At 36.2% G+C, this 23,161-nt stretch overlaps 2 protein-coding genes across 2 annotated transcripts; one reads left to right on the top strand and one right to left on the bottom strand.

Annotated features, from left to right (window-relative positions):
* Nucleotides 1–5,552: 5,552 nt before the first annotated feature.
* LOC147489542 (uncharacterized) lies at nt 5,553–6,323 on the bottom strand. Its single transcript, XM_086574673.1, has one exon. It carries the CDS (start codon nt 6,321–6,323, stop codon nt 5,553–5,555), a length of 771 nt encoding a protein of 256 aa, XP_086430799.1.
* A 15,579-nt stretch (nt 6,324–21,902) lies between these two features.
* On the top strand, nt 21,903–22,922 carry LOC147489541 (uncharacterized). Its single transcript, XM_086574672.1, has 2 exons — nt 21,903–22,295; nt 22,389–22,922. Exons 1-2 carry the CDS (start codon nt 21,903–21,905, stop codon nt 22,920–22,922), a joined length of 927 nt encoding a protein of 308 aa, XP_086430798.1.
* Nucleotides 22,923–23,161: the final 239 nt, after the last annotated feature.

The following is a 23,161-nucleotide window of genomic DNA, read 5'->3' as shown; positions in this document are numbered from 1 at the left end:
AAAACTGTTTTTGACTTCTTTATCTCATCTTTCTTCTTACTAATAAGGGTTAATTAGTATTACCTCCCATTAGATGAGCTAATTAGGATTTTTCCACTAAATGGGTAATTAGGGTCTTTCTCCAAATACACACAAAAAAAAGAGAAGAGAAAGAGACTCATCTAGTGGAAGTAATACTAGTTAACCCTACTAATAAACCATTGGATTACAAAAAGTTTCGTGGCAGACAATAATGAAAAGAAAGTAGAACTCCTTCAGAAATAGGGGACGCAATGGAAATATCCCTAACAAAGTCAACTTGGTGGAATTGCCCACTTTTAATTTAAATATCGTTTGGGAAAAATGAAAAGCAAATAAAAGTGCACAGATACTCTTTATGAAATCATTTTCAGGACAAAGATGTTGAGAAATGAGATCTGTCAAAAAAAATCTGAGGACGTCTTACTATGCGATTCACTCCAAGTTTACAACACGCCTGATACTGATAGGAGTACTGTGCACCGTAATATTATTAGGAGTCTGTGGCCGGGCTGGATATGGTCTAGGCCTCTGGGGGACTCTGTGTTTTGTAAAAGTGAGCGTGCTCAAATGAATGAAATCCATTAAACGCAAAGCAGGCAGTTAACCCTAAGCCCGTAAGTCCATTACTTCATTAGATTGAACAAACCAAAGCCCATTATCTAACAAGACCAAATTTAACATACGATTTAAGATCCAGCTCAACTAAAACTCCAATGTACGATTTAGATGGATCATGGTGATCAAATCACAATGCAGATGAACAATCTTCTATAATACAAAACAACTCAGTTTGTTTTTGTAAGTTTTGATTTTCTCGAGATCTATGTAGTTAGAGTTTCCTAATGTCTACTAAATTCTTAACTGGATTTTTAGGAAACCAATTAATTTAGAATACTATTTTTTTAGGATTGTTTCCAAGTTTCCAAAGTATTCTCTATTTCTCATTGTTCATCCATGGTTTAATCTAAGTGGTTCATAAACAGCCTACATAAAAACCCCTCACTATAGACTAACCCATAAAACCCCCTCCCCCCTTTTTTTTTTTCTAAAACACCTGAACTAACTAAAATACCCCCACACATAATGGACCCGTGAAACCTATATCTCAAAATTTTCTCTTCTCTTTTTCTTCTCACCGCCTCCTCTCTTTTTGCAAATCCTAGATGTCTGTGTGTGTGTCTATGTGTGTGAATTTGTAAATTACATATATAGCTTCATATGCAAATTCGTATTTAAGCATATTCTAAGTTGTCTGAAATTGAGTTTAGTTGACACTCTGTAGTTGATATGAAGTTCACACTCTATAGTTGATATGAAGATTTGAATATATGAGCAAACTAGATTAGTTTAGACTGCTCCATTTTGTTGCTGAGGACTCGATGAATTCCTATATATAATGGTAAACATGATGCAGAATGTTGTGTCGTTGTCCTATTATGAGAATTACTATTTTCATATGTGAAAATTAAATGTCTTAGCTTAATTTATTGTATAAAATTGTATTTTCATATGTGAATTCGTATTTTCACAAGTGAATTTGTATTCACATATTGTAAATTTGTATTGCAATAAGATGTAAAATCTACTAGTTCTAATAAGGTATTTTGTTCTTCTGCGTTGCTAATGCTAAAACTTGTGTAAGATTTTAAGGGAAGAATTAGAGATGTTCATATCACCAAGATGAAAGAAACTCCTTTTGGCAATCTTTTTATGTTTTTTGTCGATGGAAAGGTGGATAATAAAATGTTAGAGAAACCAACCACATCATCATAAAATTGTTAGGCAGTTGGTGCAAGAAGAGACATAAGTTTAAGATAGAAAATCAATTTGTGTCTTTATGTCCATCTAGCGTGGTTGTAACCTTTGGGCTTCCCATGATGGGAAAAGTTATTGTTTTCCAGTCAGGAACGAGAATGGACGAAATTATTTATGGATTACCGTTCCTGTTGAGACATTTCTCCGGAGTTAACAAGATAATTAACAACAACGGTTGTAAAAAAAATCTTAAACCAGATTGTAGACTCAACAGACCCTACGGATATTGAAGATGTGGTGAGACTACTCGTCATTTTTCTGGTGATGACAGTATTTGTAAGTAGTGGTGCAAGTTGAATATCTTGGTTCTTCACAAAGCATATTGAGACTTTTGAAGCTATGTGGAGTGTGTCATGGGCTACCTCAGTTCACTCAGAACTGATTGAATATTTTTAGAAATGAGATACCAGTAGTCCATTCAAAATTTTAGGATACATCATTCAGTTTTTGGTAAGATACTTACATTGTCTGCAAATTCGTATTTTCATATATAAGTTTAGTTTATTTTGACATATACGTATTCCTATTTTCATAGCCTATATCACCTGTCACGTGTAAGAAAATATATATATGAAAATCTATATTTACATATGAAAATTGGTTTTTACATATGTTTATTCATATTTACATATCCAATGCAGATGTCATATGTTGGTAAGATATTGACTTTACATTGTCTGCAAATTCATATTTTCATATGTAAGTTTGTTTTCACATATGCATAGTCATATTTTTATAGCCTATATCACCTGTCAGGTATAAGAAAATCTATATGAAAATCTATATTTGCATATGAAAATGGGATTTTACGTATGTATATTCATATTTACATATCCAATGCAGATGTCATATGTCGGAAAAAGAAGTCTATGAAAATGTTGCTAATACAAATTCACATGTTATGTGCAGTACTTTTTGTGTGAGTATGTAAAACTTTGTGAGCCAGTACACAAGACTTGCTTCCCACAAATTGCAAAGTGGTCAATGGAACGACTAGCGGAGAAAGTACCAAAAAAGTTCAAGCTAGAAAATGTTCCCAAAAGCAACATCACAGTAAGATTGAAACTGACCGAGGAAGAGAAATGGGCGTTATGCCCTGAACACTACCAAAGTGAAGCTGAAAGCTTGAGGAAGGAAAATGTTGAGGTGAAGAGGGAGAATGAAGAGTTGAGGAAACTTAATAAAGAGTTAAAGGGTGAATTTGGTAGACTGACGAGAATAGTTTGTGAAGATAGTCTAGAAAATATGTTTGAAAATCATGAACATAGCGAGTTCTATGGGGAGGAGAACAGGGGAGATGTAGATTCGGTTGATGGGGGAGGAGATGTCGGTTTGGTTGAAGGGGGAGGAGATCAATCTGGTTGAAGGGGTAGAGAACAGATGAGATGTGGATTTGGTTGAAGAGGAGGGCAAAGGAGAGTCTGAGTTGTCCAAGAAAGAGTTGGCTGAAAAGGAGGACATTGGAGAGACTGAGTTGTCTAAGAAAGAGAAAAGACAGACGTATGAAAAGGAGGAGAAATAAGAGGCAGATGAAGAGGAAGAATCCTAGTTAGATGGAGAGGGGGAAAGCAGAGAAACAAAGTCAGATGAAGAGGAGGAGGAAAAAGGTGAGGAATCTCTGAAGATGTTGTTGTTCTTTTTTGTTGTAGCTGGCTTTAAGAGATAACAAAAAACAAGGCATGAACGTCTATGTCACAGATGTCCTAAAACTGTTGGATAGCAAGTTAAGAAAGTACAAAGATGGTCATCACTAGAGTTTGCTTCATGTTGATACTTTGAATTGGGAATGGACACACTATGACTCTTTAAGGCCAAAGAACTACAAGAAGAAGAAATACATTTCGTTAGAAGAGATATTGAAATTTTGGTAAGTGAAAGTTTATGATTTGGGCTTGTTTTGTTTTTAGTATTGTAATTAGTATAGCTTTGAGATCACTTTAAGTTACTATATAAATTTAAGTTTGTATACGTTAATTACTATGTAAATATAGATTTACACATATATGACTATGTAAAATACATTTACACAGTCAGGTGTTGGGCAGTCTTTTGGTAATTTAAATATTGTTCATTTTTTATTGATTCTAATTGAATTTATTATAGCAAAAGAGGGTGGTGGAAGCTATTAGATGTAGGTGTTGGGAGCTAAAGTTGCCAGATGTGGATTTGATGAAAGATATCAAAGTTGGAGCATGCCCACAACAAGTAGCATCGTAAGAACTTAACTTTCCGAACTTAACTATTTTTTAATCTCTTATCTCTTATCTCTTATCTGAAGCTTCCTTTTTGCATTTTTAGTTTAGATTGTGGATTCTTCGTCATTATGTTTGTGAAGGCTATAATATGTGGAAAAGCTATCCAAGATATTACGCTAGAAGCCACGAAACAATTGAGGGTTGACCTGATATATGAGATTGTATCGAGCCAACAAGAAAAATGGGATCCAAAAGAGGAATATGCAAGAAATGATGAGCTAGTTTTTTGTTTAATCATGTGTTAGTGGATTATATTTGTTAGAATTTTGGATGTAAAAATGCAAATTTGGGTTAATGTGTTGGCGATAAATGATGTAATGGGAATCTCCTTTATATTTTCAGTTGGTTTATCTATCTTTGCAACGTACATATGTAATGCAAGAAATGATTGTCAGTTTGTCAGATTTACATAGCTATGTTGCATGTCAGAAAAAAGTATGTGAAAATTCATATTTGCATATGTAAGTCGGTATTTATATAGCATGTGCAGGTGTCACATACTCACATGTCAGAAAAAGTCTATGCAAATTCATATTTGTATGTGTAAATTTATATTTGCACATGTCAAGTTACTATGTAAATATAGATTTACATATATTTTGTCAGGTGTTGGGCAATTTTACTTCTCAAAAGTTACTATGTAAATATATATTTACATATATATGACTATGTAAAAATACATTTACATATATTCTGTCAGGTGTCGGGCAATTTTCCTTCAAAAAGGTTAGGGGCAATTTGAGATACCCCCCTATTTAATAATTTTTTTTGAGATACCCTCCCGTTTTGAAAATCGAGAGAGATACCCTCCTAACTAACGTCTCTCGATAGTTAACTAGTATTTATTGACCAAAACACCCTTGGGGGTATCTCAAATAGTTTTACATATTACAGGGGGCATTCTAACAAAAAACCTATGTTCTAGTCAGTAATATATTAGAATGCCCCCTGTAATATGTAAAACTATGTTAGAATGCCCCCTGTAATATGTAAAACTATTTGAGATACCCCCATGTGGCAAACAGGGGTGTTTTGGTTAGTAAATACTAGTTAACTGACGAGAGACATTAGTTAGGGGTGTGTCTCTCTCGATTGTTATCTAAAAAAAAAACATCTCAAACAGGGGGTATCTCAAATTGACCCAAAAGGTTACTATGTAAAAGTATCTTTACACAGTAATACAGAACCTGTGTTAACTGGCTGTTTTAAAAATCTTTAACTAAAAGATATAACATAGTCAAACTAAGCTCAACATCAAAATATATAATCCAAAATAACTGGAAGTATTGTTTTCCACATAAAATCCAACATCAGAAAAAGAATGCAAGTTCATCGACATCTCATTTTAATATACGAGCAAAATATAGATTATTAAATAATTGAATCGGTGCAGAGCATGTTGTAGGAGTGGAGCCCACTCTTGGGCTGTGATGGCCATAGTAAAGGCGCTTGTTCTTCTTCCTACCTCTTGTACCACTCGTGCTCTGTTTTCGTTTCTTGTCTAGTCTCCCCATCCTTTTTTTTTTTTTTTTTTTTTTTCAGATCTAGAGGTAGTAAATCAGGCTCACTTAGTATCTCAGCAGGCATTTTATTGTTATCCACAGGTACTATAACTCTTGAATAACTATCGTGGAATGTCTGAGAATAGAAGAAGCTATTGCAGTAGGTATACACATTTAATCCATCAGCCAAAATGGAGCGTAATGCATGCGCACAAGGGAATCCTTCGATTCTCCACCAATTACAAGAGCAGCAACTTCTATTCAAGTCAACCAAGTGAATATGGGTAGAATGCACCTTGAAAATACCCTCCCTTGACTTGAGAACCACCCAACTTCTCCCCACCTTGATCCTCTCAGCCAATAAAGTTTCCATAGACGGACACAAGATAGTAGTCCAGCTCCTAGACGACTCCTGCTGATCAGACGTCATTTTCATAATTTTCCCACGGATCTTGTCCACCATTGCAGTGATAGGCAAGTAGCATTCTAGCATAATCCAAGATTTGAAGCTTTCTGCAATATTGGAGCACATATCGCCATATCTCTTTCCTGGAAAATAAGCATTACACCAATGCTCATAACCTATGGTAGACAAAATTTTTTTTGCTTGATTCCCACAAACATCTCGAAAATCAGCCATCACTTTCTCAAACTTATGGTGCATCCCAACATAGGCAAGGTCTGAAAAGAGATCCAAAGTATACAAGCAGAAGCAATGGTTACTGGGCATAGCTGAATTAAGGTTATTTTTACGGTTTTTTTAGACTTGGTCCTATTATTATTATGGAATTAGACTTTGGTTCAGAAATGCTAAAATATTATATTTTAGTCCTACTTCTGTTACTTGATTGTCAGTCAACTTAGTTGACTGTGGTCATGTCGTTTGCTCTTTTGAGCGTGCGTCACATGTGCTTACAAGTAGGACTAAACTCTAATATCTAACTTACAAGTAGGACTAAACTCTAATATATAACTTACAGTAAGACTATTCTTTACTTGAGAGTCATAATTGACCATTCAGATGTAATTTGATTCCCATATTGAGGAAAGTTTTTTTCACGTTCTACAATAAATTGCCTTGAAATTGGTTGATATGTTGCATAAACCAATTCTCTCAGTGGGGAATAAATTCAAAGCACCGCCTTCAGTAGCATCTTTTGCACTAGAAATAGTAATATGTATGATAGATAAGAAACTAAACAACATATAACTAGCATCAAACACTATAATTATTTTAGGATCCATAGGATTTTCTGTTAGAGTAAAGATTTTTCTTGTTTGTTTATTTTTAATTGTGCTAAGGTTCATATTTTTACGACATAGTTTTTTATCGATAGATGTTTTACAAGTGTATGTATTGAATCTCTGTGGGTATCAAGAACGTGTATCCGAGTAAAAGATTGTGGGTATAATTCCAGAAAGTAGAATTGTCATTCACTGTTCAAGTAAAAACTTAATATGTTCCATCGTTCCACCTCATATATAATGGACCGAACATGTAAAGATTATATGAACCTTTATGTCCCTGATTTGGATAACATGTTCCAAGATCCTACTAGAAAGAAGCATATTTATTTCTTTTGTGACTACTTATTTTGTAATGAGATACTCACGACACCATAGTGCTTCTTCTATGTATGTGTTTTCAAAACAATTTTTCTAGTTTCATTCTTCTATGCATGTGTTTTCTAAACAATTCTTCTGGTTTTCTTTTGTTTTTTGATTCTCTGCGAGGCATATACTATGGAACTGGAAGAAAAACTTGCAAAACTTAGAGAGCATAAGGAAGAATTGCAGAAGATCAAAACAGGAGTATTGGAAGATACACATTGTCTAAACCATCGTCATTTCTCACTCTTAAAGATAAGTTAGTATTTGACCCAAATAATAATGTCATAATTAGGACATGGTCCTTATTATAAGTTAGATATTAGAGTTTAGTCTTACTTGTAAGCACGTGTGACGCACGCTCAAAAGAGCAAACGACATGACCACAGTTAGCTAAGTTGACTGATGGTCAAGTAACAGAAATAGGACCAAAACCTAATATTTCAGCAATTCTAGACCAAAGTCTAATTACCATAGTAATAGTAGGACCAATGTCTAAAAAACCCTTATTTTTAAGGTGTCACAAACAATAACCATGGTGGAAATCAGGAAAAATGCGAGGGACACCCACGAGCAGATCGACCATGGTTTTTGTCAGATATAAAAGTCAGCCTACGATCTTTGGAGACTACCAGCTTAAGTTGCTCCAAGAACCAAACCTAATTGTCATCAGTTTCAGAAAATACAACTGGCATAGCTATTGGAAAAATACCTAAAACACGCACAAATAAACATCAGTTATTTGATTGGTTTTGCGTACCATACTCACTATGAAATTTTAACTTTTATATGTAAGAGTTAAATTTTCATATGCTAAATTATTATGTAAATATTAAAATTTATAGGTTAAGCTACTATGTGAACGTAAATTTTCATAGTTTATGTCAGTTCACAGGCTTGTTCAGTTTTACAAAACTACTATAAACTACTATGTGAAAATTAATAAACTCAAAAAGACATACCCCATTTGCATTTTCGGTGGTAGTTGACAAAACACACCCTTTGTATTTTGTTTTCACGAAAGTTCCATCCAAACAAAACATAGGATGACAGAAGTTAAAGCCATGAATACAAGCACCAAAAATAACAAATAATCTCTTGAATTTTCATGTTGTTAATTCCTTTTCCAAAACAACATGACTCCCTGGATTGGTTTCTTTCAGCTTTCCGACCAACATACCAATATAACTGATGATAAGATAAAGCAGGGTCCCCATCTATCTCCTTCAATGCAAGATCTCTGGCAGTATGCACAAAGTAATAACTCAAGGTCACACCATATACCCATTGAAAATGGTTAGTTATTTCACCTGGCTTAATTAAAGGCTTGTCTCTCACCATATCTAAAACAATACTCTTTACAAGCAGCTTACTATTCACTAGGGGATCATTAACATCAATGAATCCAGCTCCACATGTGTGTTTTGCTTCCATTGTCTTTATCACAAAGAACTTCAACATCTTATACTTCTTGGATGTGTGAACTCTCCATGCACACCCGGTTTCAGTCTTCAAATAACATTCAGCTATGACTCTATCGGGGCCATTCTTCTTAATATGAACTATGTAATGATTAACAAGACAATGATGTAAAAGCTCAACATGAAACTTATTAGCACTACTGATAAATGTAAATTTGTTGTTACATAAAACACAACACTAAACCTACACTTGTATTAATACCTTGCTCACAAAATAATGATGTCGTATAACTTGAGCAAGAATTCATACCCATACCTAAGAATTGAGCATGTTATATGAAGTATAAGTATTGTGTTAAGTATTTCAAAGATTATTTGATTGAGGTTCACCATAAATTGTTTAGAACTTGGATTGAATGGGAGTTGTGAAGGAAAAAAGGTAGTACTTTTAGCTTTTAGGACTTGTTTTTGTTGACTAAACTTGTATTGAAAGAAAACTCAAAGGAAACAAATTGATTGATGAAAGAAAACTTGAAAAGAACTTGTTTGATTGAAAGATTGAAAGATTGAAACATAAACTTGAAAGAAATAACTTTGATTGAATGATTGAAAGATAAACTTGAAATAAAAAGGATTGAATTGAAGAACAAAAAGTCAAACAAACTTGAATGTAAATGACTTGAAAAATAAATCATACACTACTCCTACAAGACACTAGAATAAGTCTAGGTGTATTCTCTCCTCCTACTTTTTGGTTCATATACCTTGATAAGCACCCAAAATTGTATTATAAAACCCTGTAGAGACGTAACATTTCGGTTAATTATGTGCTTAATAATCATGAAATAATCATATTTTCGTGCTTTTGCAGGTTTGCACAACCAACGTAAAAATAATGATAAAGCCAGTATTTAAGCACGGCATAGTGAGTATACATAAAGCTTTCCAATTAAGCTCATGTAAAGCCCAACAAAGTTGGACTAAAGCCCAAAGACTCAAATAGGACAGAATCAAGTCAGAAATGGAATTATGTGGACAAAAGCATAAAACTTCCAAAGCTCATATCTCTTGAACCAGGACTCCGAATTCAGCAAGTGAGCTGCTCAAACGATCACTGTGACGAACTCTACACAAATGCGGGAAATTATAAAAATGCTAAAATACGAACCCGTCACTGGATACAGCACGTGGACCCACGTTCCTGGCCCACAATATTGGATGAGTCATCATGTCCCAAGTCAAGCTCATAAGTCAAACAAATAATTGGCACCACATAGCACCTTGCATATCATTAATTAGCAAGATTTGACTTTGGATTCTTGTAATAGTGATTATTTTGTCTTGATTTAGTTTTAGATATGATGGAATTTAATGTGGGAGGGGGCTTCATGTGGGATGGAAGAGAGAATGCTCTCATATGTAGTAAATTGGAAAATAAAGCATTCATTCCTTGTCTTGTATTTTTTTTCTTTTGCTTAAATGCTCTCATATGTAGTAAATTGGAAAATAAAGCATTCATTCCTTGTCTTGTATTTTTTTTTCTTTTGCTTGTTTTATGATAAGCTCTTGTAATAGTTTTAATGGTGACAACACTTATGTTCTTCTAAATAAAATTTACATTTCCTTAAGGCAAAGTTTGTTTCTTCTCTTATTCTTCTTCTTGCTTTTTCATAATAGTATAACACATAACACATGAGCTAAAACCTTTCTTTGTGGAAGGTTAATGAAGCTCATGTGAGGAATAATTTTTATTATTGAATTCTAGTTATTTGTTTAGGACAAATAAACTAGACTTTATATCCTACCCTAAAATGGTAGTTGGTGTAGAGTCTAGTTAGGAATTGAGGTGATTTCTTAGAGATAAGTCGTTGCATTTGTTTCTCATGCTAGCAATGTGATCGTAGAGATGAGTTATATTATTAGGGATCAAAACTCTAATCTTTATTAAGATTTGTCTATGAATTCTAAGAAAGATTAAAGATGCAATAAACTAGATTCAATCAATAGAGGTTTGTCTTCACATGAGTGGATTTAACTCTCCACCCCTTTCTATCTATCCATTTCTTTTTTTTTAGTGGTGCATGTTTATCTAACCTTAATTTAAGAATCTAAAAATAAGCTAAGTAGTTTTAGTATAACTCAATTATAAAAAAATCCTTCTCACTAGTTTTCCTTGAACAATTCTAGTTGTAATGTCATTATTGTCTTAAATTGTAACGAACCCTTACTCTAACAATACACACGACGAACGCGAGTAAAGAGCTTGAGAGTTGGTACGAAAACGGATAAAGAAACTTCAAATCTTTACCCCGCAAAAATGCTAACATCAAATGGCACCGCTGCCATCCTAAGGACAAAAATATCTTCCCTTCCAAACTGGAATTGCTCCAAGGGGAAACCCCCTAATCTCCTACCTTTTCTTTATTTCATTTTCTTGCATTTTTTTTCTTCATTTTTGAATTTTCCCGCATTTTGGTACTGATTCGAATATGGATTTTTGGCAGCACCTCCTGAACTTATTCATTATAGGGTCGGGCCTAAGTTTCTACAACTGCAACAGCTACTTCACATTCCTTTTAGAGTTCGGGTAAACACGGGTTGCACGAGCGGTCTTTCTCTTTTTCTTTGGTGGACTTGCGGGACGCTAGCAGGTTCTAATATTAATATACTATTGTATGATTCACATGTGTTATCTATTATGTCGTAGGTAATAGACTATTATTTGTGTATTAGGTTAGAAATACATATAAATCATGTGAATACGTCTGTTAATATATATATGCAGTTAAGTGATTATGAATTGCATATTAATGTATATATACATGCCCGTGGTACTATTTTACATGGTTATATCTATATATACGTATAAGTGGCTGTTGTTGCATGTTTAGTATATAGATACGTATGAGTAGTTATAATTTGCCTGTTAGCGTAAATATACGTATGCGTAATATATTTTTGCCTCTTAACCTACATATAAGTATTACTGATGTATATTTTCTTGTACATATCAAAATATTTATTAATGATACAACTTTGCCTATTAGTATTTCTATACGTATGAGTAGAGTATCTTCACATGCTACTGTATTTAGTAATGTATAAGCAGGTTGTATTTGCATGATTGTACTTCAATTCTATACGTGTGAGTTGTATTTGCATGATTGCATGATTGTACTTTATATGCATAAATTTTAATTAAAAAAAAAAGTTGTGCCTTTACGGGCTTTATCCCTTGCATATTTTTTTTAAAAAAATAAAATAAAAATAAAAATAAAATAAAATCCCATTAATCTTAAACACATTCCAACGGTGTCTAGGAAACTTAAAATATTGAAGTTGCTTAATTAGAACCATGCTTGCACGGAAAATCTCCCTCATATCTTTTTTGTGACCTAGCTGTTAGTTTATGCACACGTATTCCTAGCTTCATTGCTACGTTAGCAGCTTCTTAGGCCTACGTTGTTCACTTCTAATGCTTTAGAAAATAATAAAATTCAAGTAATAATAAGTTCCTTTTGTGCATCAGATCTAATGCTTGCATGAGATTAAGGTCTGGTAATAATAAAGAAGTTGAACATACTTATCGTAGGAGAAAATACGATAAACAATTGCGTAAGTTCTTACCTTCACATAGTTCTTCATCTGTTAATAAAAATCATCAATATCCCTTGCCGCCATTAACTTCATTCGTTATGGCTGCCGAGACTCACCAGCTGAGAAGCCCTTTTCGGACTTCTATACTGCATTATAGGAAGGACCTTTTTCCTACATCAAACTCGAGGATATTGCCGGCGATTTTCGAATCTTGCCTAACGTTTTTGGTATGTTACTTGTTTTTCATGGTCTAGACCATGAGCAACCTTACAATCACCTCCATAGGATTCAGCAAGTAGCCACCACATTTCATTATCCATCAGTCTCTACCGAACAAGTCTTGCGTAGGTTGTTGCCTTCCACTTTAGCTAATAAAGCGTCAGTTTGGCTAGCAGGACAACAACCATAATCCATAGAAACATGGAATAAACTTGTGCAAGCTTTCATGCCACAATTTTATACTCAGAAGAAAACTACTGAAATGCTTCAAAAAATCCAATTCTTTCGTCAAAATCCTCATGAATCCTTTACAGAAGCTTGGAGTCGATTTACTGATCTTCTTTTAGAATGTCCTCATCATCAGCTTGACACCGCTGTCCTTGTTCGTTCATTCTTTAATGGACTTTACAATCATCAAAAATAAACATTTGATATAATGAACGGCAGTTGCTTTATGGACAAAGGAGCTACTGAAGCATATAATTTTCTTGAAAAACAAGCAACAAGAGGTACACATTAGGGTAACACTGATTCTTCTAGGTCATCTAAGGACACTGTTACAAAAGCTACATCTATTTTTGAGGTAAAACCTGATCCCAAATTAAAAAATCTGATAGAATCCCTGACTAAAAAAGTAGATGCCCTAGCAGTTCAGGTAAACGATCAAAAACCAAAATATGTCATGAACGTTAACACCTCCCCATGTGTTCTTTGTCTAAGTACTGACCATCCTGATGCGTATTGTCCCTTGTTATATGCTTCATTTTCACAACCATCGGAAGAGGCTTGTGCATTCAACATTAATAATGCACCTTGGAAACAAAATCTAAATTTCGCTTGGCGCCCAAATACCCAACAGATGGATCTTCCTGGTTTCACCAATCCACTTGTTAGACCATCTACCAACTATATTCCATATCATCAAGGAAATAATCAGCAGTACCAACAAAGTCAAAATCAATTTCCAAGTAATTCCAATATTAACCACAGCCTTGTTCCAGCCAATCCAGGTTATGGCTATCATCCTCAACCTCTTAGCAATAACCGTGAATTAGTCCCTGTTACACCACCTGTGCAACTCGCTACTGATAAAACGAATGAGACTTTCTTGGCTTACATGAACCAACAATCTCAAATACTGATGTCTATCCAACAATCGCTTCAACTCTTAGCTCAGGATAAAAGTCAGAAAGGCGTGTTTCCTGGACAAGCTATTCCAAACCCTAAGCCAGTGAACACTGCCTTTGAACTCAATAATGCACCTGGTACAAGTAATCCAAACCAAGGTGAGATTAATGCAATCACAACTCTTAGATCTGGTAAAACCGTAGACAATCAGATACGTATGCCAAATGATCAATCAAAGGTAGCTGACACTTCCAATGTACCTGTTTCTGAAAATGAACCTATGCTGGAAGCACCAATTCCAAATACATTACCAACTAATAACTTGAGAAAGGGGTAGGCCGATCTATATGCCAAATTCAAACCCAAGGCACCGTTTCCTACCCGTTTGGTAGAGAACAAACCTGACAAAAATTTTAATGAGATTTGAGAAACTTTTAAGAATTTGACCATCAACTTACTTTTTCTCGATGCCCTTAAACAATTGCCGAAACATGCAAAGTTTTTGATAGATATGTGCACAACAAAAAGGAGAACCAATGTTCCTCACCGAACAGTTCCCTACCATCATGGAATCCAATGGCGTTGTCAAATATAAAGGCCCTGGTAAACCAACCATTCCATACATATTGGGTGACAAATATACTACTACTACATTACTAGACCTAGGAGCTAGTGTGAACTTACTTCCATATTATCTGTTTAAACAACTAGGTCTTCATGAGCTTAAACCTACCAACATGACTCTACAATTAGCCGATCGTTCCATTAAATATCCCAAAGGCATTATGGAAAACGTCCTTGTACAGGTCCAAGACTTTTACTATCCTGTTGATTTTGTCATTCTGGATACAGAAGTTGCCTGTGATTCCATTCCTAGGGCGTCCATTTCTTGCAACTGCAAACGCCTTCATCAATTGTCGTGATGGATCCATGACCATCTCCTTTGGAAATCTCACTGTGGAAATAAATGTTTTCAAACTGATGCCACAAACTATGGATGGTGAGATCAACATGATCTTCAGTTCGGTTAATGTCTTAACTCCAACGTTGGTACCCATTCTTCTTACGGAGGATGACAAAGATCACAATTTCTTTGCTGACTTCACTACTGAGGATATTGACGAATACCTTAATGATGCACATACTTTTGTAGATGAGGATTATCATGTCAATCTAGACAAGTTGGATGTCAAATATTTTGAATTCTTGAGAGCCTCTGATGAGTTTAGTGCTATAGAAACCCACCCACCTTCTATCACCATGATTTCCCATTCTCCACCCTTTCAACATAACCTTGAGTTTGCACTCGACTTTCTCGCCTCTCCCGTTCTTCATGAGTTTTTCAATCCTTCTGGCGCGAACGTCATACCCATGAATGAACCATGGGAGCGTTTCTTTTTCAAATACAATACAGTATAGCCCCACTCATTCAATGAGTTTAGTGCTAAACCCAATTACTCATTCTTTCTAAAACATCTACATCCCAAGTGTGCTTTACGAGCATCGTTTTTCTCATCATCATCTACTCGAATACCATTCCGATTGAGAAAAATCAAAGTGAACTATCGTTTAGGTTTTCGGTCTACTAAACCTCGGGGTAACGAATCTTGGTGTCTGAATCTGTTTGGGGGTGAAAAACATGTTAGATGGACAGACCCACAACTTTTTCGATTGTTAATTTATGATAAGTTGTTTATTGATAATTGAGGACCCCACACGGTTTGATTAATGTCTCAAGCTTCTGATTTTAAACGACTCATTTTTTTTCTTTCGGAGTACTCCATTCCATTCTTATATAAAGGGAATGCTCCATTTTGGTACCCGGGCCCTCCTTTCTTTTTTTCTCTCATTATTATCTTGGAGTGAGTGGTTGCAAGCACCGAAACTGTAGTTCACAACAACTCTATTTCAGAACTGAGTATAAATGTCATTTGATAATCGAGCAAACATGCCTTTTGGTAAACAATGGGTACCAAAAATTTCCTCTTCGTCCTTTTCTTCCCTTTTCTACTCTCTTCCTCACGAACTTCAGTTAATAATTTGGTATAAATCTCACTCATCTCGAATAGGTAATGGTCGTAGTACTTTTGCTCGTAAACGACGTGTATGACGGATGGGGTGGTCAATGCATTGTCAAACACCACTCTGTCTAGGTCTTCAATCACTATCTGATACTTGCCGGTATAAGATATATTTTTGCCTGACACCAGCTCAACAGGATAAAGTTCGTCTCCCCGTTGCTCCCTCAAGTTGGGATTTGTCTTGAGGATCTGACATTAAAAGACTCACTTTCATCTTGAGAATTTGACATTAAAAGACTCACTTTCGTCTTGAGGATCTGACGTTAAAAGACTCAACATGTATATACTCGTGTCTTTTATTTTTCCCTTTGAATTAAGCATTGTGCACAAAGAGATTCGTGATGTGCACCATTGGATGTTCCCTAATTCGGGCGGGCAATGGATTTCACTAGGCCAACCCCTAGCTGTTTGCTATTTGATTTCATTTTGGGGCAGTTTGAGGTTATACCATATGTACTAAGGGTAATATTATTATTAGACCATTGCACAACGGTCAGGGATGGTACCGTCCTACACCCTAGGCCCCCAAAACATAATGGTTAAGCCACAGTCTGGCTAGATTGGGTTCGCTCCAGAGCCAACATGACAGTTGCCTGATTATTGTATGTGGTGACTCTTCTGGTTGTTCAGTGTTGTTAACACGTTCATCTCCTCTTGTACATTTGTACTTTAAAAAAAAAAAAAAAAAAAAAAAAAAAGGTTTGAATGTGCACTTGCCATATCCCATTAAATGACATTTTTCATGCTGATAATTTTGGTAGCTCATTTGTCAAATTTGGAGTTGAAATGAATCGGGATTCTGCGTTTTAAGTTTTTCGAGAAATCCCAAACATGTCAAGCATTACAAGTTGGGCCTAATAATCGAGTCCAACGGACTGATCCATCACTATGTCCAACGGATTGATCCATAAATAATACACCCAATGGACAGATTCTCCACTAGGCCCAACAACTCTATTTCGCACGCTTCCCCCCAAACGGCCAGATTTTTCGCTATAAAACTCAACCCTCCTCCCCATACTTCACTCATCACATTATCTCACTCTCCACAAATTAATCTTCACCACCTCTCCTCGTTTTCAACATAATGGATCCGATCAAGAAATTCGAAAAGGAGCAACGTGAAGCTGCATTCATGGTCTTCCTGATAACGGTGTTTATCGTTATCATATTGTTCGTTATGTATAACATCCTTCAACATGTGTAGATCTATGTAACGTCCATCTTTCTTTTTCTTTAATATTGTTGTATATTAATGTGGCGTGTTAAATAATTCTCAAACATTTGTACGGTTTACGTATTAAATGGAGAAGTGCCCTATTTAATATTTGTGCGTATTAGTTGTATTTTTACATTATCATAAACATTAAAAAAAAAAAAAAAAAAAAAAAAAAAAAAATCATAAAAACAATAACAAATAAACAAAATCAATAACTCAAAAAAATAAATCAATCTCAACTCATTTTGTTCCTAGAAAGTCGTGCATGCTACACCGTAGGCCTAACACATGTCACGCATGCAACTCGATCATTCTATCCATCTGTCATTAATGAGGTTTGATACATCAATTCAAAATTTACCTGTAGGTCTAACTATACTGTGGCTACTTCACCTCCGTACGTTCTATCTCTTTGCATACCTCAATAACAGTCTTAGGGACGTTATTTTCAATACCCTATTTGACAACTCAAGATAGAAAGTATGTGTTGGTCTAACTGCCATGTGAAACCTTCCTCTGTATTTTCTAACATTGTGAACCCCTCAGTAATTGTTTTGGGAATTTGACATGAAAAGACCTATTATGGATACCCATAGTTGCTGTTACATATTTATGTGTAACAACAACACATGTTTAGATCAATGGAGCTTATGAGAGTGAGAGTGAGAAGGTAGTTGTGTCTTTTTCTTTTCTTTCCTTAAATAGCAAAAACTACAAAGTTTAGATCTGAATCAGAAATCTCTAGCCTTTGGCGGTGGCTTGACCAAAGGTATTCTCTCAGGTTCAGGCGTTGACTCCCCAACGGTCATTCGATGACCGAAGGGGAGACCATAGATCTGGTGATGGAAAAACAAAATGAACTAGCTTTAGTAATCCATGAGAAAGAGATGGAGAAAGAAACACCGTCTTCGCCAAAAGTAACAGATCCATCTGTGGGTTCAGTAGAAGAAGTTGTGGTGATCTTAGAAGATACTAATGAAAAGAGGTATGAAGGGAAGGAAAGAGCACAGAAAGGCTCTACCACAACTGCCAAGAAGGTTGCTTGGAATGACCTTTTCAAGCAAGGAGGAGAAACATGCGAACTTACCCTTTATGAACCTGAAATAGTTAATGGGGTTGCAATATGCCCTAAAGACATTCTAAGGAAAGGTGAAGAAGTTTGGAAGGAGTACCTGGTGGGGTTCTTCATGGATAGAAGAATAGCATACCCAGTGGTCAAACAAGCACTAGCAAGGCAATGGAAAACTAAAGGACCATATGATATCTCAACAGATGAGAATTATTTCTACTTCAAATTTGAAAACTCTGAGGATAGAAAGCTAGTTCTGGAGCAAGGTCCTGTCTTTATTGCTAGGCGTGTGTTGGTGATTAAACCATAAGGAAAGGAAAGTGATGAGCAGAAAAAGAAATCTAAATCTATTCCTATTTGGGTGAACCTCTATGGTGTTCCCAAAAAACTCTGGACCAAAGAAGGATTAAGCTATATCTCGAACCTGATTGGAAACCCAGTTTGTCTGGATAGTGCAACGGCAAATAAAACTATATTAACTTTTGCTCGAAGCTGCATTGAAGTGAAATCAACTCTGGACTTACCTGAGCTATTACCAATAGACATTGATGAAGCAAAACCAGTCATGATTAAAGTTGAATATCCTTGGAAGCCCCAACAATGCAGCAAATGTGGGGAGTTTGGTCACACAGAAGATAGATGTGGGAAAGGAAAACAGGTAAGGAAGCAGTGGCAAGTCAAGAAGACGTAGCCAAATGTAGCTACGGGTGGTATAGATGCAGATGGGTGGACCAAGGTCACTAGCAATAGAAAATCCCCTAGTAAGGAAGGACCAGGGATAATAAGCAATGCTAGAGAAAATGAGATGAGTGAAGCACCAGCAGACTGCCAGAAAGTAACAATTTTATAGGATGAAGCTATGAGTAGTACTAAAGAGAAGTCTGATGAAGTAGTAGAGCGAGGGATATGCATAAAAGACACCAATAAATACCAATGTTTGGAAGATACAGAAGACTCGGACTATGAGGAAACCTCTGAAGCTTTGCCAGCTGAAAATACGGATGGTGCAACTGCTGAGGATGCAACATCTGATCAGGTAGAGGAAGTGCCAATGGAAGAGCCTGAGATAATACTCAAGACAAGGGCCCAGAAGAACATAGGAAAAGAAATTTTGATCCACTCACAGTGCATAGCACCGACCAACAAAAACAAGATGATGGGAAAGGGTAGTACCAACCCCAAGGAAAAGAAACTTAGGCCTGGTCAGCAGGCCAAAACCCACAATTTTTAATGGATATATGACCTATAGGAGTATGGAATGTCAGAGGGCTCAATGATTTGGCTAGAGGAAAGGAGGTAAGGCAATTGGTGGTTAAAAATAATTTATCTCTAATGGGTATAGTGGAAACTAGAGTTAAGGCTCAGAATAAGAAGTTCATTTTTGATTCTATGAAGATGAACTGGTTTTCATTAGATAACTATGAGAAGCATCCTAATGGTCGCATCTGGGTTATGTGGGACCCAACAATCCTCAATGTTACAAAAAAATTATGCTCCAGTCAGTTAATCCATACAAAGGTAACTATGCTTTAGAGTTCTCTCAGTTACTACGCTTCTTTTATTTATGCATCAAATGACAAAAGAGTTAGAAAGGATTTATGGAATGAGATTAATAGTATTTCAAAAGATATGAGAGATCAGTGGATATTACTGGGTGATTTCAACAATGTTCTTGAAAGTAATGAAAGAATAGGTGAAGAGGTCCATCCACATGACATGATAGACTTTCAAGAGTGTCTAGCTTGTACTGCTTTAGATGATATGTCATATATTGGTTGTCAGTTTACATGGTCGAACAAAGGAGAAGGGGTGAATAGGAAGATGAGTAAGATTGATAGAGTCCTGACCAATGAAAAATGGTTGGAGATTTGGAATAATTCCATTCTGCGGACTTCGTGACTGGCCGGAGTTTCGCACCACGCCTTTGTATTGTTAGTCAATAAAAGAAGTAAAGAGTAGATCCACTCATTCAAATTCTATAACTTCTGGACAAATGATGACTCGCTATACAAAGTTATAGAAGATAGATGGAAACAACCAGTTGAAGGGAACCCAATGTTTGTGTTTACAAGGAAGCTTAAGCTACTAAAGAAAGATATCAAACTATGGGCAAAATCCAAATTCTCTAACCTGGAAAAGAGAATTGATGATGCTAGAATCTAGTTAGAGGCTATTCAGAGACAATTACAAGCTCAGCCAAGGAACACAAGCCTAGCACAAGAAGAACACTCTCTAACAGAATAGTTAGCATATTTGAAAAAGAATGAATCAGACATGCTGAAGCAGAAGTCAAAAACAAACTGGGATATAAATGGGGATGAGGGTACTAATTACTTTTATAAAGTAGTCAAGGAGAGGAAGGCCAGAAGCTATATTTGGGGAATGATAAAGGAAAATGGGGAAAGAACCAGCTCAGAAAAGGAAGTCAGGGAAGAGATTGAGCAGTATTACAAGAAGCTACTAGGCACTCCATATGAAAGAGCATACAAAAGGGAATTGCTACAGGATGTGGTCTTCAGAAGGTCGATCTCTAACGAATGAAGAGGTTGATAGAATGCAAGAGGACATCACAGAAAAAGAAATTATTGAAGCTCTATATGATATAGGGGTGGATAAGTCTGCAGGTCCAGATGGTTTTGGGTCTTGTTTCTATATAAAGTAATGGACTATAATCAAGATGGATTTCCTAAAGGCTATTAAGAACTTCTTTCGCTCTGGAAGGATTTTGAAATCAGTAATGTAGACCTGCCCTATTGCCCTAGTCCCAAAGGTGCAATGCCCAAGTAGAGTAGAGGAGTACTAACCGATAGCCTACTGTAATGTGGTGTACAAAACTATCTCGAAGATCCTCACAAATAGGATGAAGGATGTGATCGCTTCGTTAATCCAAGAGAACCAATCAACTTTCATCCCAGGAAGACAAATTCATGATAATCTACTACTAACTCATGAGTTGCTGAGGAAGTATTAGAGGAAAAATATCTCTCCAAGGTGTACTATGAAGATTGATTTACAGAAAGCATACGATAATGTTCAATGGCAAGAAATCCTAGATATCATGGTTGCTATGGGCTTTCCTCTGAGATATGTTAGTTGGGTTGAAACTTGCATGACTTCACCTTCTTACTCTATAATTGTTAATGGAAAGCCAATGGGTTACTTTCAAGGAAAGAAGGGTATAAGACAGGGAGACCACATCTCCCCCTACCTTTTTGTCATGTTTATGGAAGTGCTTGCAGGCAAATTGGAAAAAGAGAGACAACTCAGACTCTTTAATCTCCATCCAATGTGTTTCAACCCTATTATTACTCACCTCTGTTTTGCTGATGACCTAATGATCTTTTGTAGGGCAGAGTTATCTTCCACTCGAGCAATAATGACTATCCTTGCGAATTTTGAAGATGTGTCTAAGCTTCACATGAACCAAGCCAAAAGCAGTATTATGGTGGCTGGGCTCTCTATCTATGGTGCTGAGGACTTAGCAAGAGCAAATGGAATCAGACTTGTGTTTCCACCAACTAAGTACCTGGGTATGCCCCTAGTTACATCCAGACTGGGGGTAAAGGACTGCCAACCACTTCTTGAAGGTATGACGAGAAGAATTACTTCTTGGAAGGCAAGGAAGCTATCTTATGCGGGCAGATTGTAGCTAGTTAAGTTAGTTCTCACTAATATACAAGTCTACTGGGCTAGTACTCTTATTCTTCCAACTACAATCTGTGGAAAGCTTCAACAAATGTGCACGAGGTTTATATGGGCAGGAGCAGATATAACCAAGAAAATTCACCTTATCAATGAAGAAAAACTATGCACTGCTAAGGAGTTTGGAGGCTTAGGCATAACAAAAATAGCAGACTGAAACATAGCAGCTATATGTGGATTGGTATACAAGTTGGCAACAAAACAAGATAACTTGTGGGTGAAATGGATGTGGACTAATAAAATTAAATCCAACAACTTTTGGACTATGACAATACCCAAAGATTGTTCATGGTCATGGAGGAACATACTTGATAGGAGAGTGGACACTCAGAAAATGGTCAAAAAGAGGATAACAGATGGGACTTCTACTTCTTTCTGGCATGATCCATGGCTTGGCGGTCCCCCACTAGCTAAAAGAGTTGATGCAAGCATTAAAGAGGCATCAGGCATTCATGATCAAGCTACTCTAAGCACTCTGATTATAGCAGGTACTTGGAACTGTTCCCATTTCGCCATGCCAGCTGCCATCAAGGAAGAAATTCAAAACACAATTTTATTTACTAGAGCAGAAACTGACAGATGGACATGGACAATCTCAAAACATGGGAACTATACCACTGCCTCTACTTACAAGGAGATAAGGCAAATAGAAACACCAGTATGGTGAAGCAAACTGGTGTGGAGTAAGTGGCCGTTGCCAAGACATAACTTTCTCATGTGGCAAGTACTAGTTGGTGCTTTCTTGACACAGAATAAGCTACAACAGCTTAAGATTCTTAGATCATCTAAGTACATCATATACAATCAATATAAGGAAAGTACCCACCACTGCTTCTTCAACTGTTCACATTCTAAAAATGTGTGGTATGAGATCCTTCGCTTCATTGGTCTACATAGATTCTCTCTTATACTAAAGGATGATTGGGAATGGATAATGGATAATGCGAGTAGGAAAACTGAAATGGCTGGAGTAGTTAAAGCATGTCTTGCAGCAACTCTCTACTGGCTGTGGAGAGAAAGAAATGATAGAAGATTCAAGCAGAAAAGAAAAAATGAAGCTACCTTATGTAGAGGCTTAAAAGAGGAGATAAGAAGATTGCTTCAAAGCATAATGAAGGAGCTTATTGACAACATGAGAAACCAGTGTCTTATTGCAAGACTTAACATCAGAATTAATCTCAGATTGCCGACTCAATTATCATTCATATGGGAACCACCTGATCCAGGAGAACTCAAACTCAATACTGATGGAAGTGTAACTCCAGATAGTGCTAGCAAAGGATGAATTTTCAAAGATCAATATGGCACAGTTCTTCTGTGCTATACAGAGCAAGGAGGTATGCTATCGGTTCTCCACCTAGAATTAAAGGCAATCCTAAATGGATTGAGAATTGGGGTACGAGAGTGTTATTGGAACATCAAAGTAGCATCAGACTCGCGAATTGCAGTTCAAATCCTTAACAAGATGGAAATGATGCCTTGGATGGTTGAGAATGAAGTACTGGAGATCTGGGACCTAATGCA

This window comes from Coptis chinensis, chromosome 7 (assembly GCF_015680905.1).
Source record: "Coptis chinensis isolate HL-2020 chromosome 7, ASM1568090v1, whole genome shotgun sequence".
Taxonomy (NCBI): Eukaryota; Viridiplantae; Streptophyta; class Magnoliopsida; order Ranunculales; family Ranunculaceae; genus Coptis; species Coptis chinensis.
Note: the sequence above shows the minus strand (reverse complement) of the source record. Positions and strands in the feature narration are given on the sequence as shown.

Bases quoted from the DNA above. Each gene is read 5' to 3' on its own strand.
- LOC147489542 (XM_086574673.1), bottom strand. From the start codon at position 6,323: ATGCCCAGTAACCATTGCTTCTGCTTGTATACTTTGGATCTCTTTTCA.
- LOC147489541 (XM_086574672.1), top strand. From the start codon at position 21,903: ATGACAATACCCAAAGATTGTTCATGGTCATGGAGGAACATACTTGAT. The intron at 22,296-22,388 runs GTATGGTGAAGC...TTCTTGACACAG, and splicing joins TAAGGCAAATAGAAACACCA to AATAAGCTACAACAGCTTAA.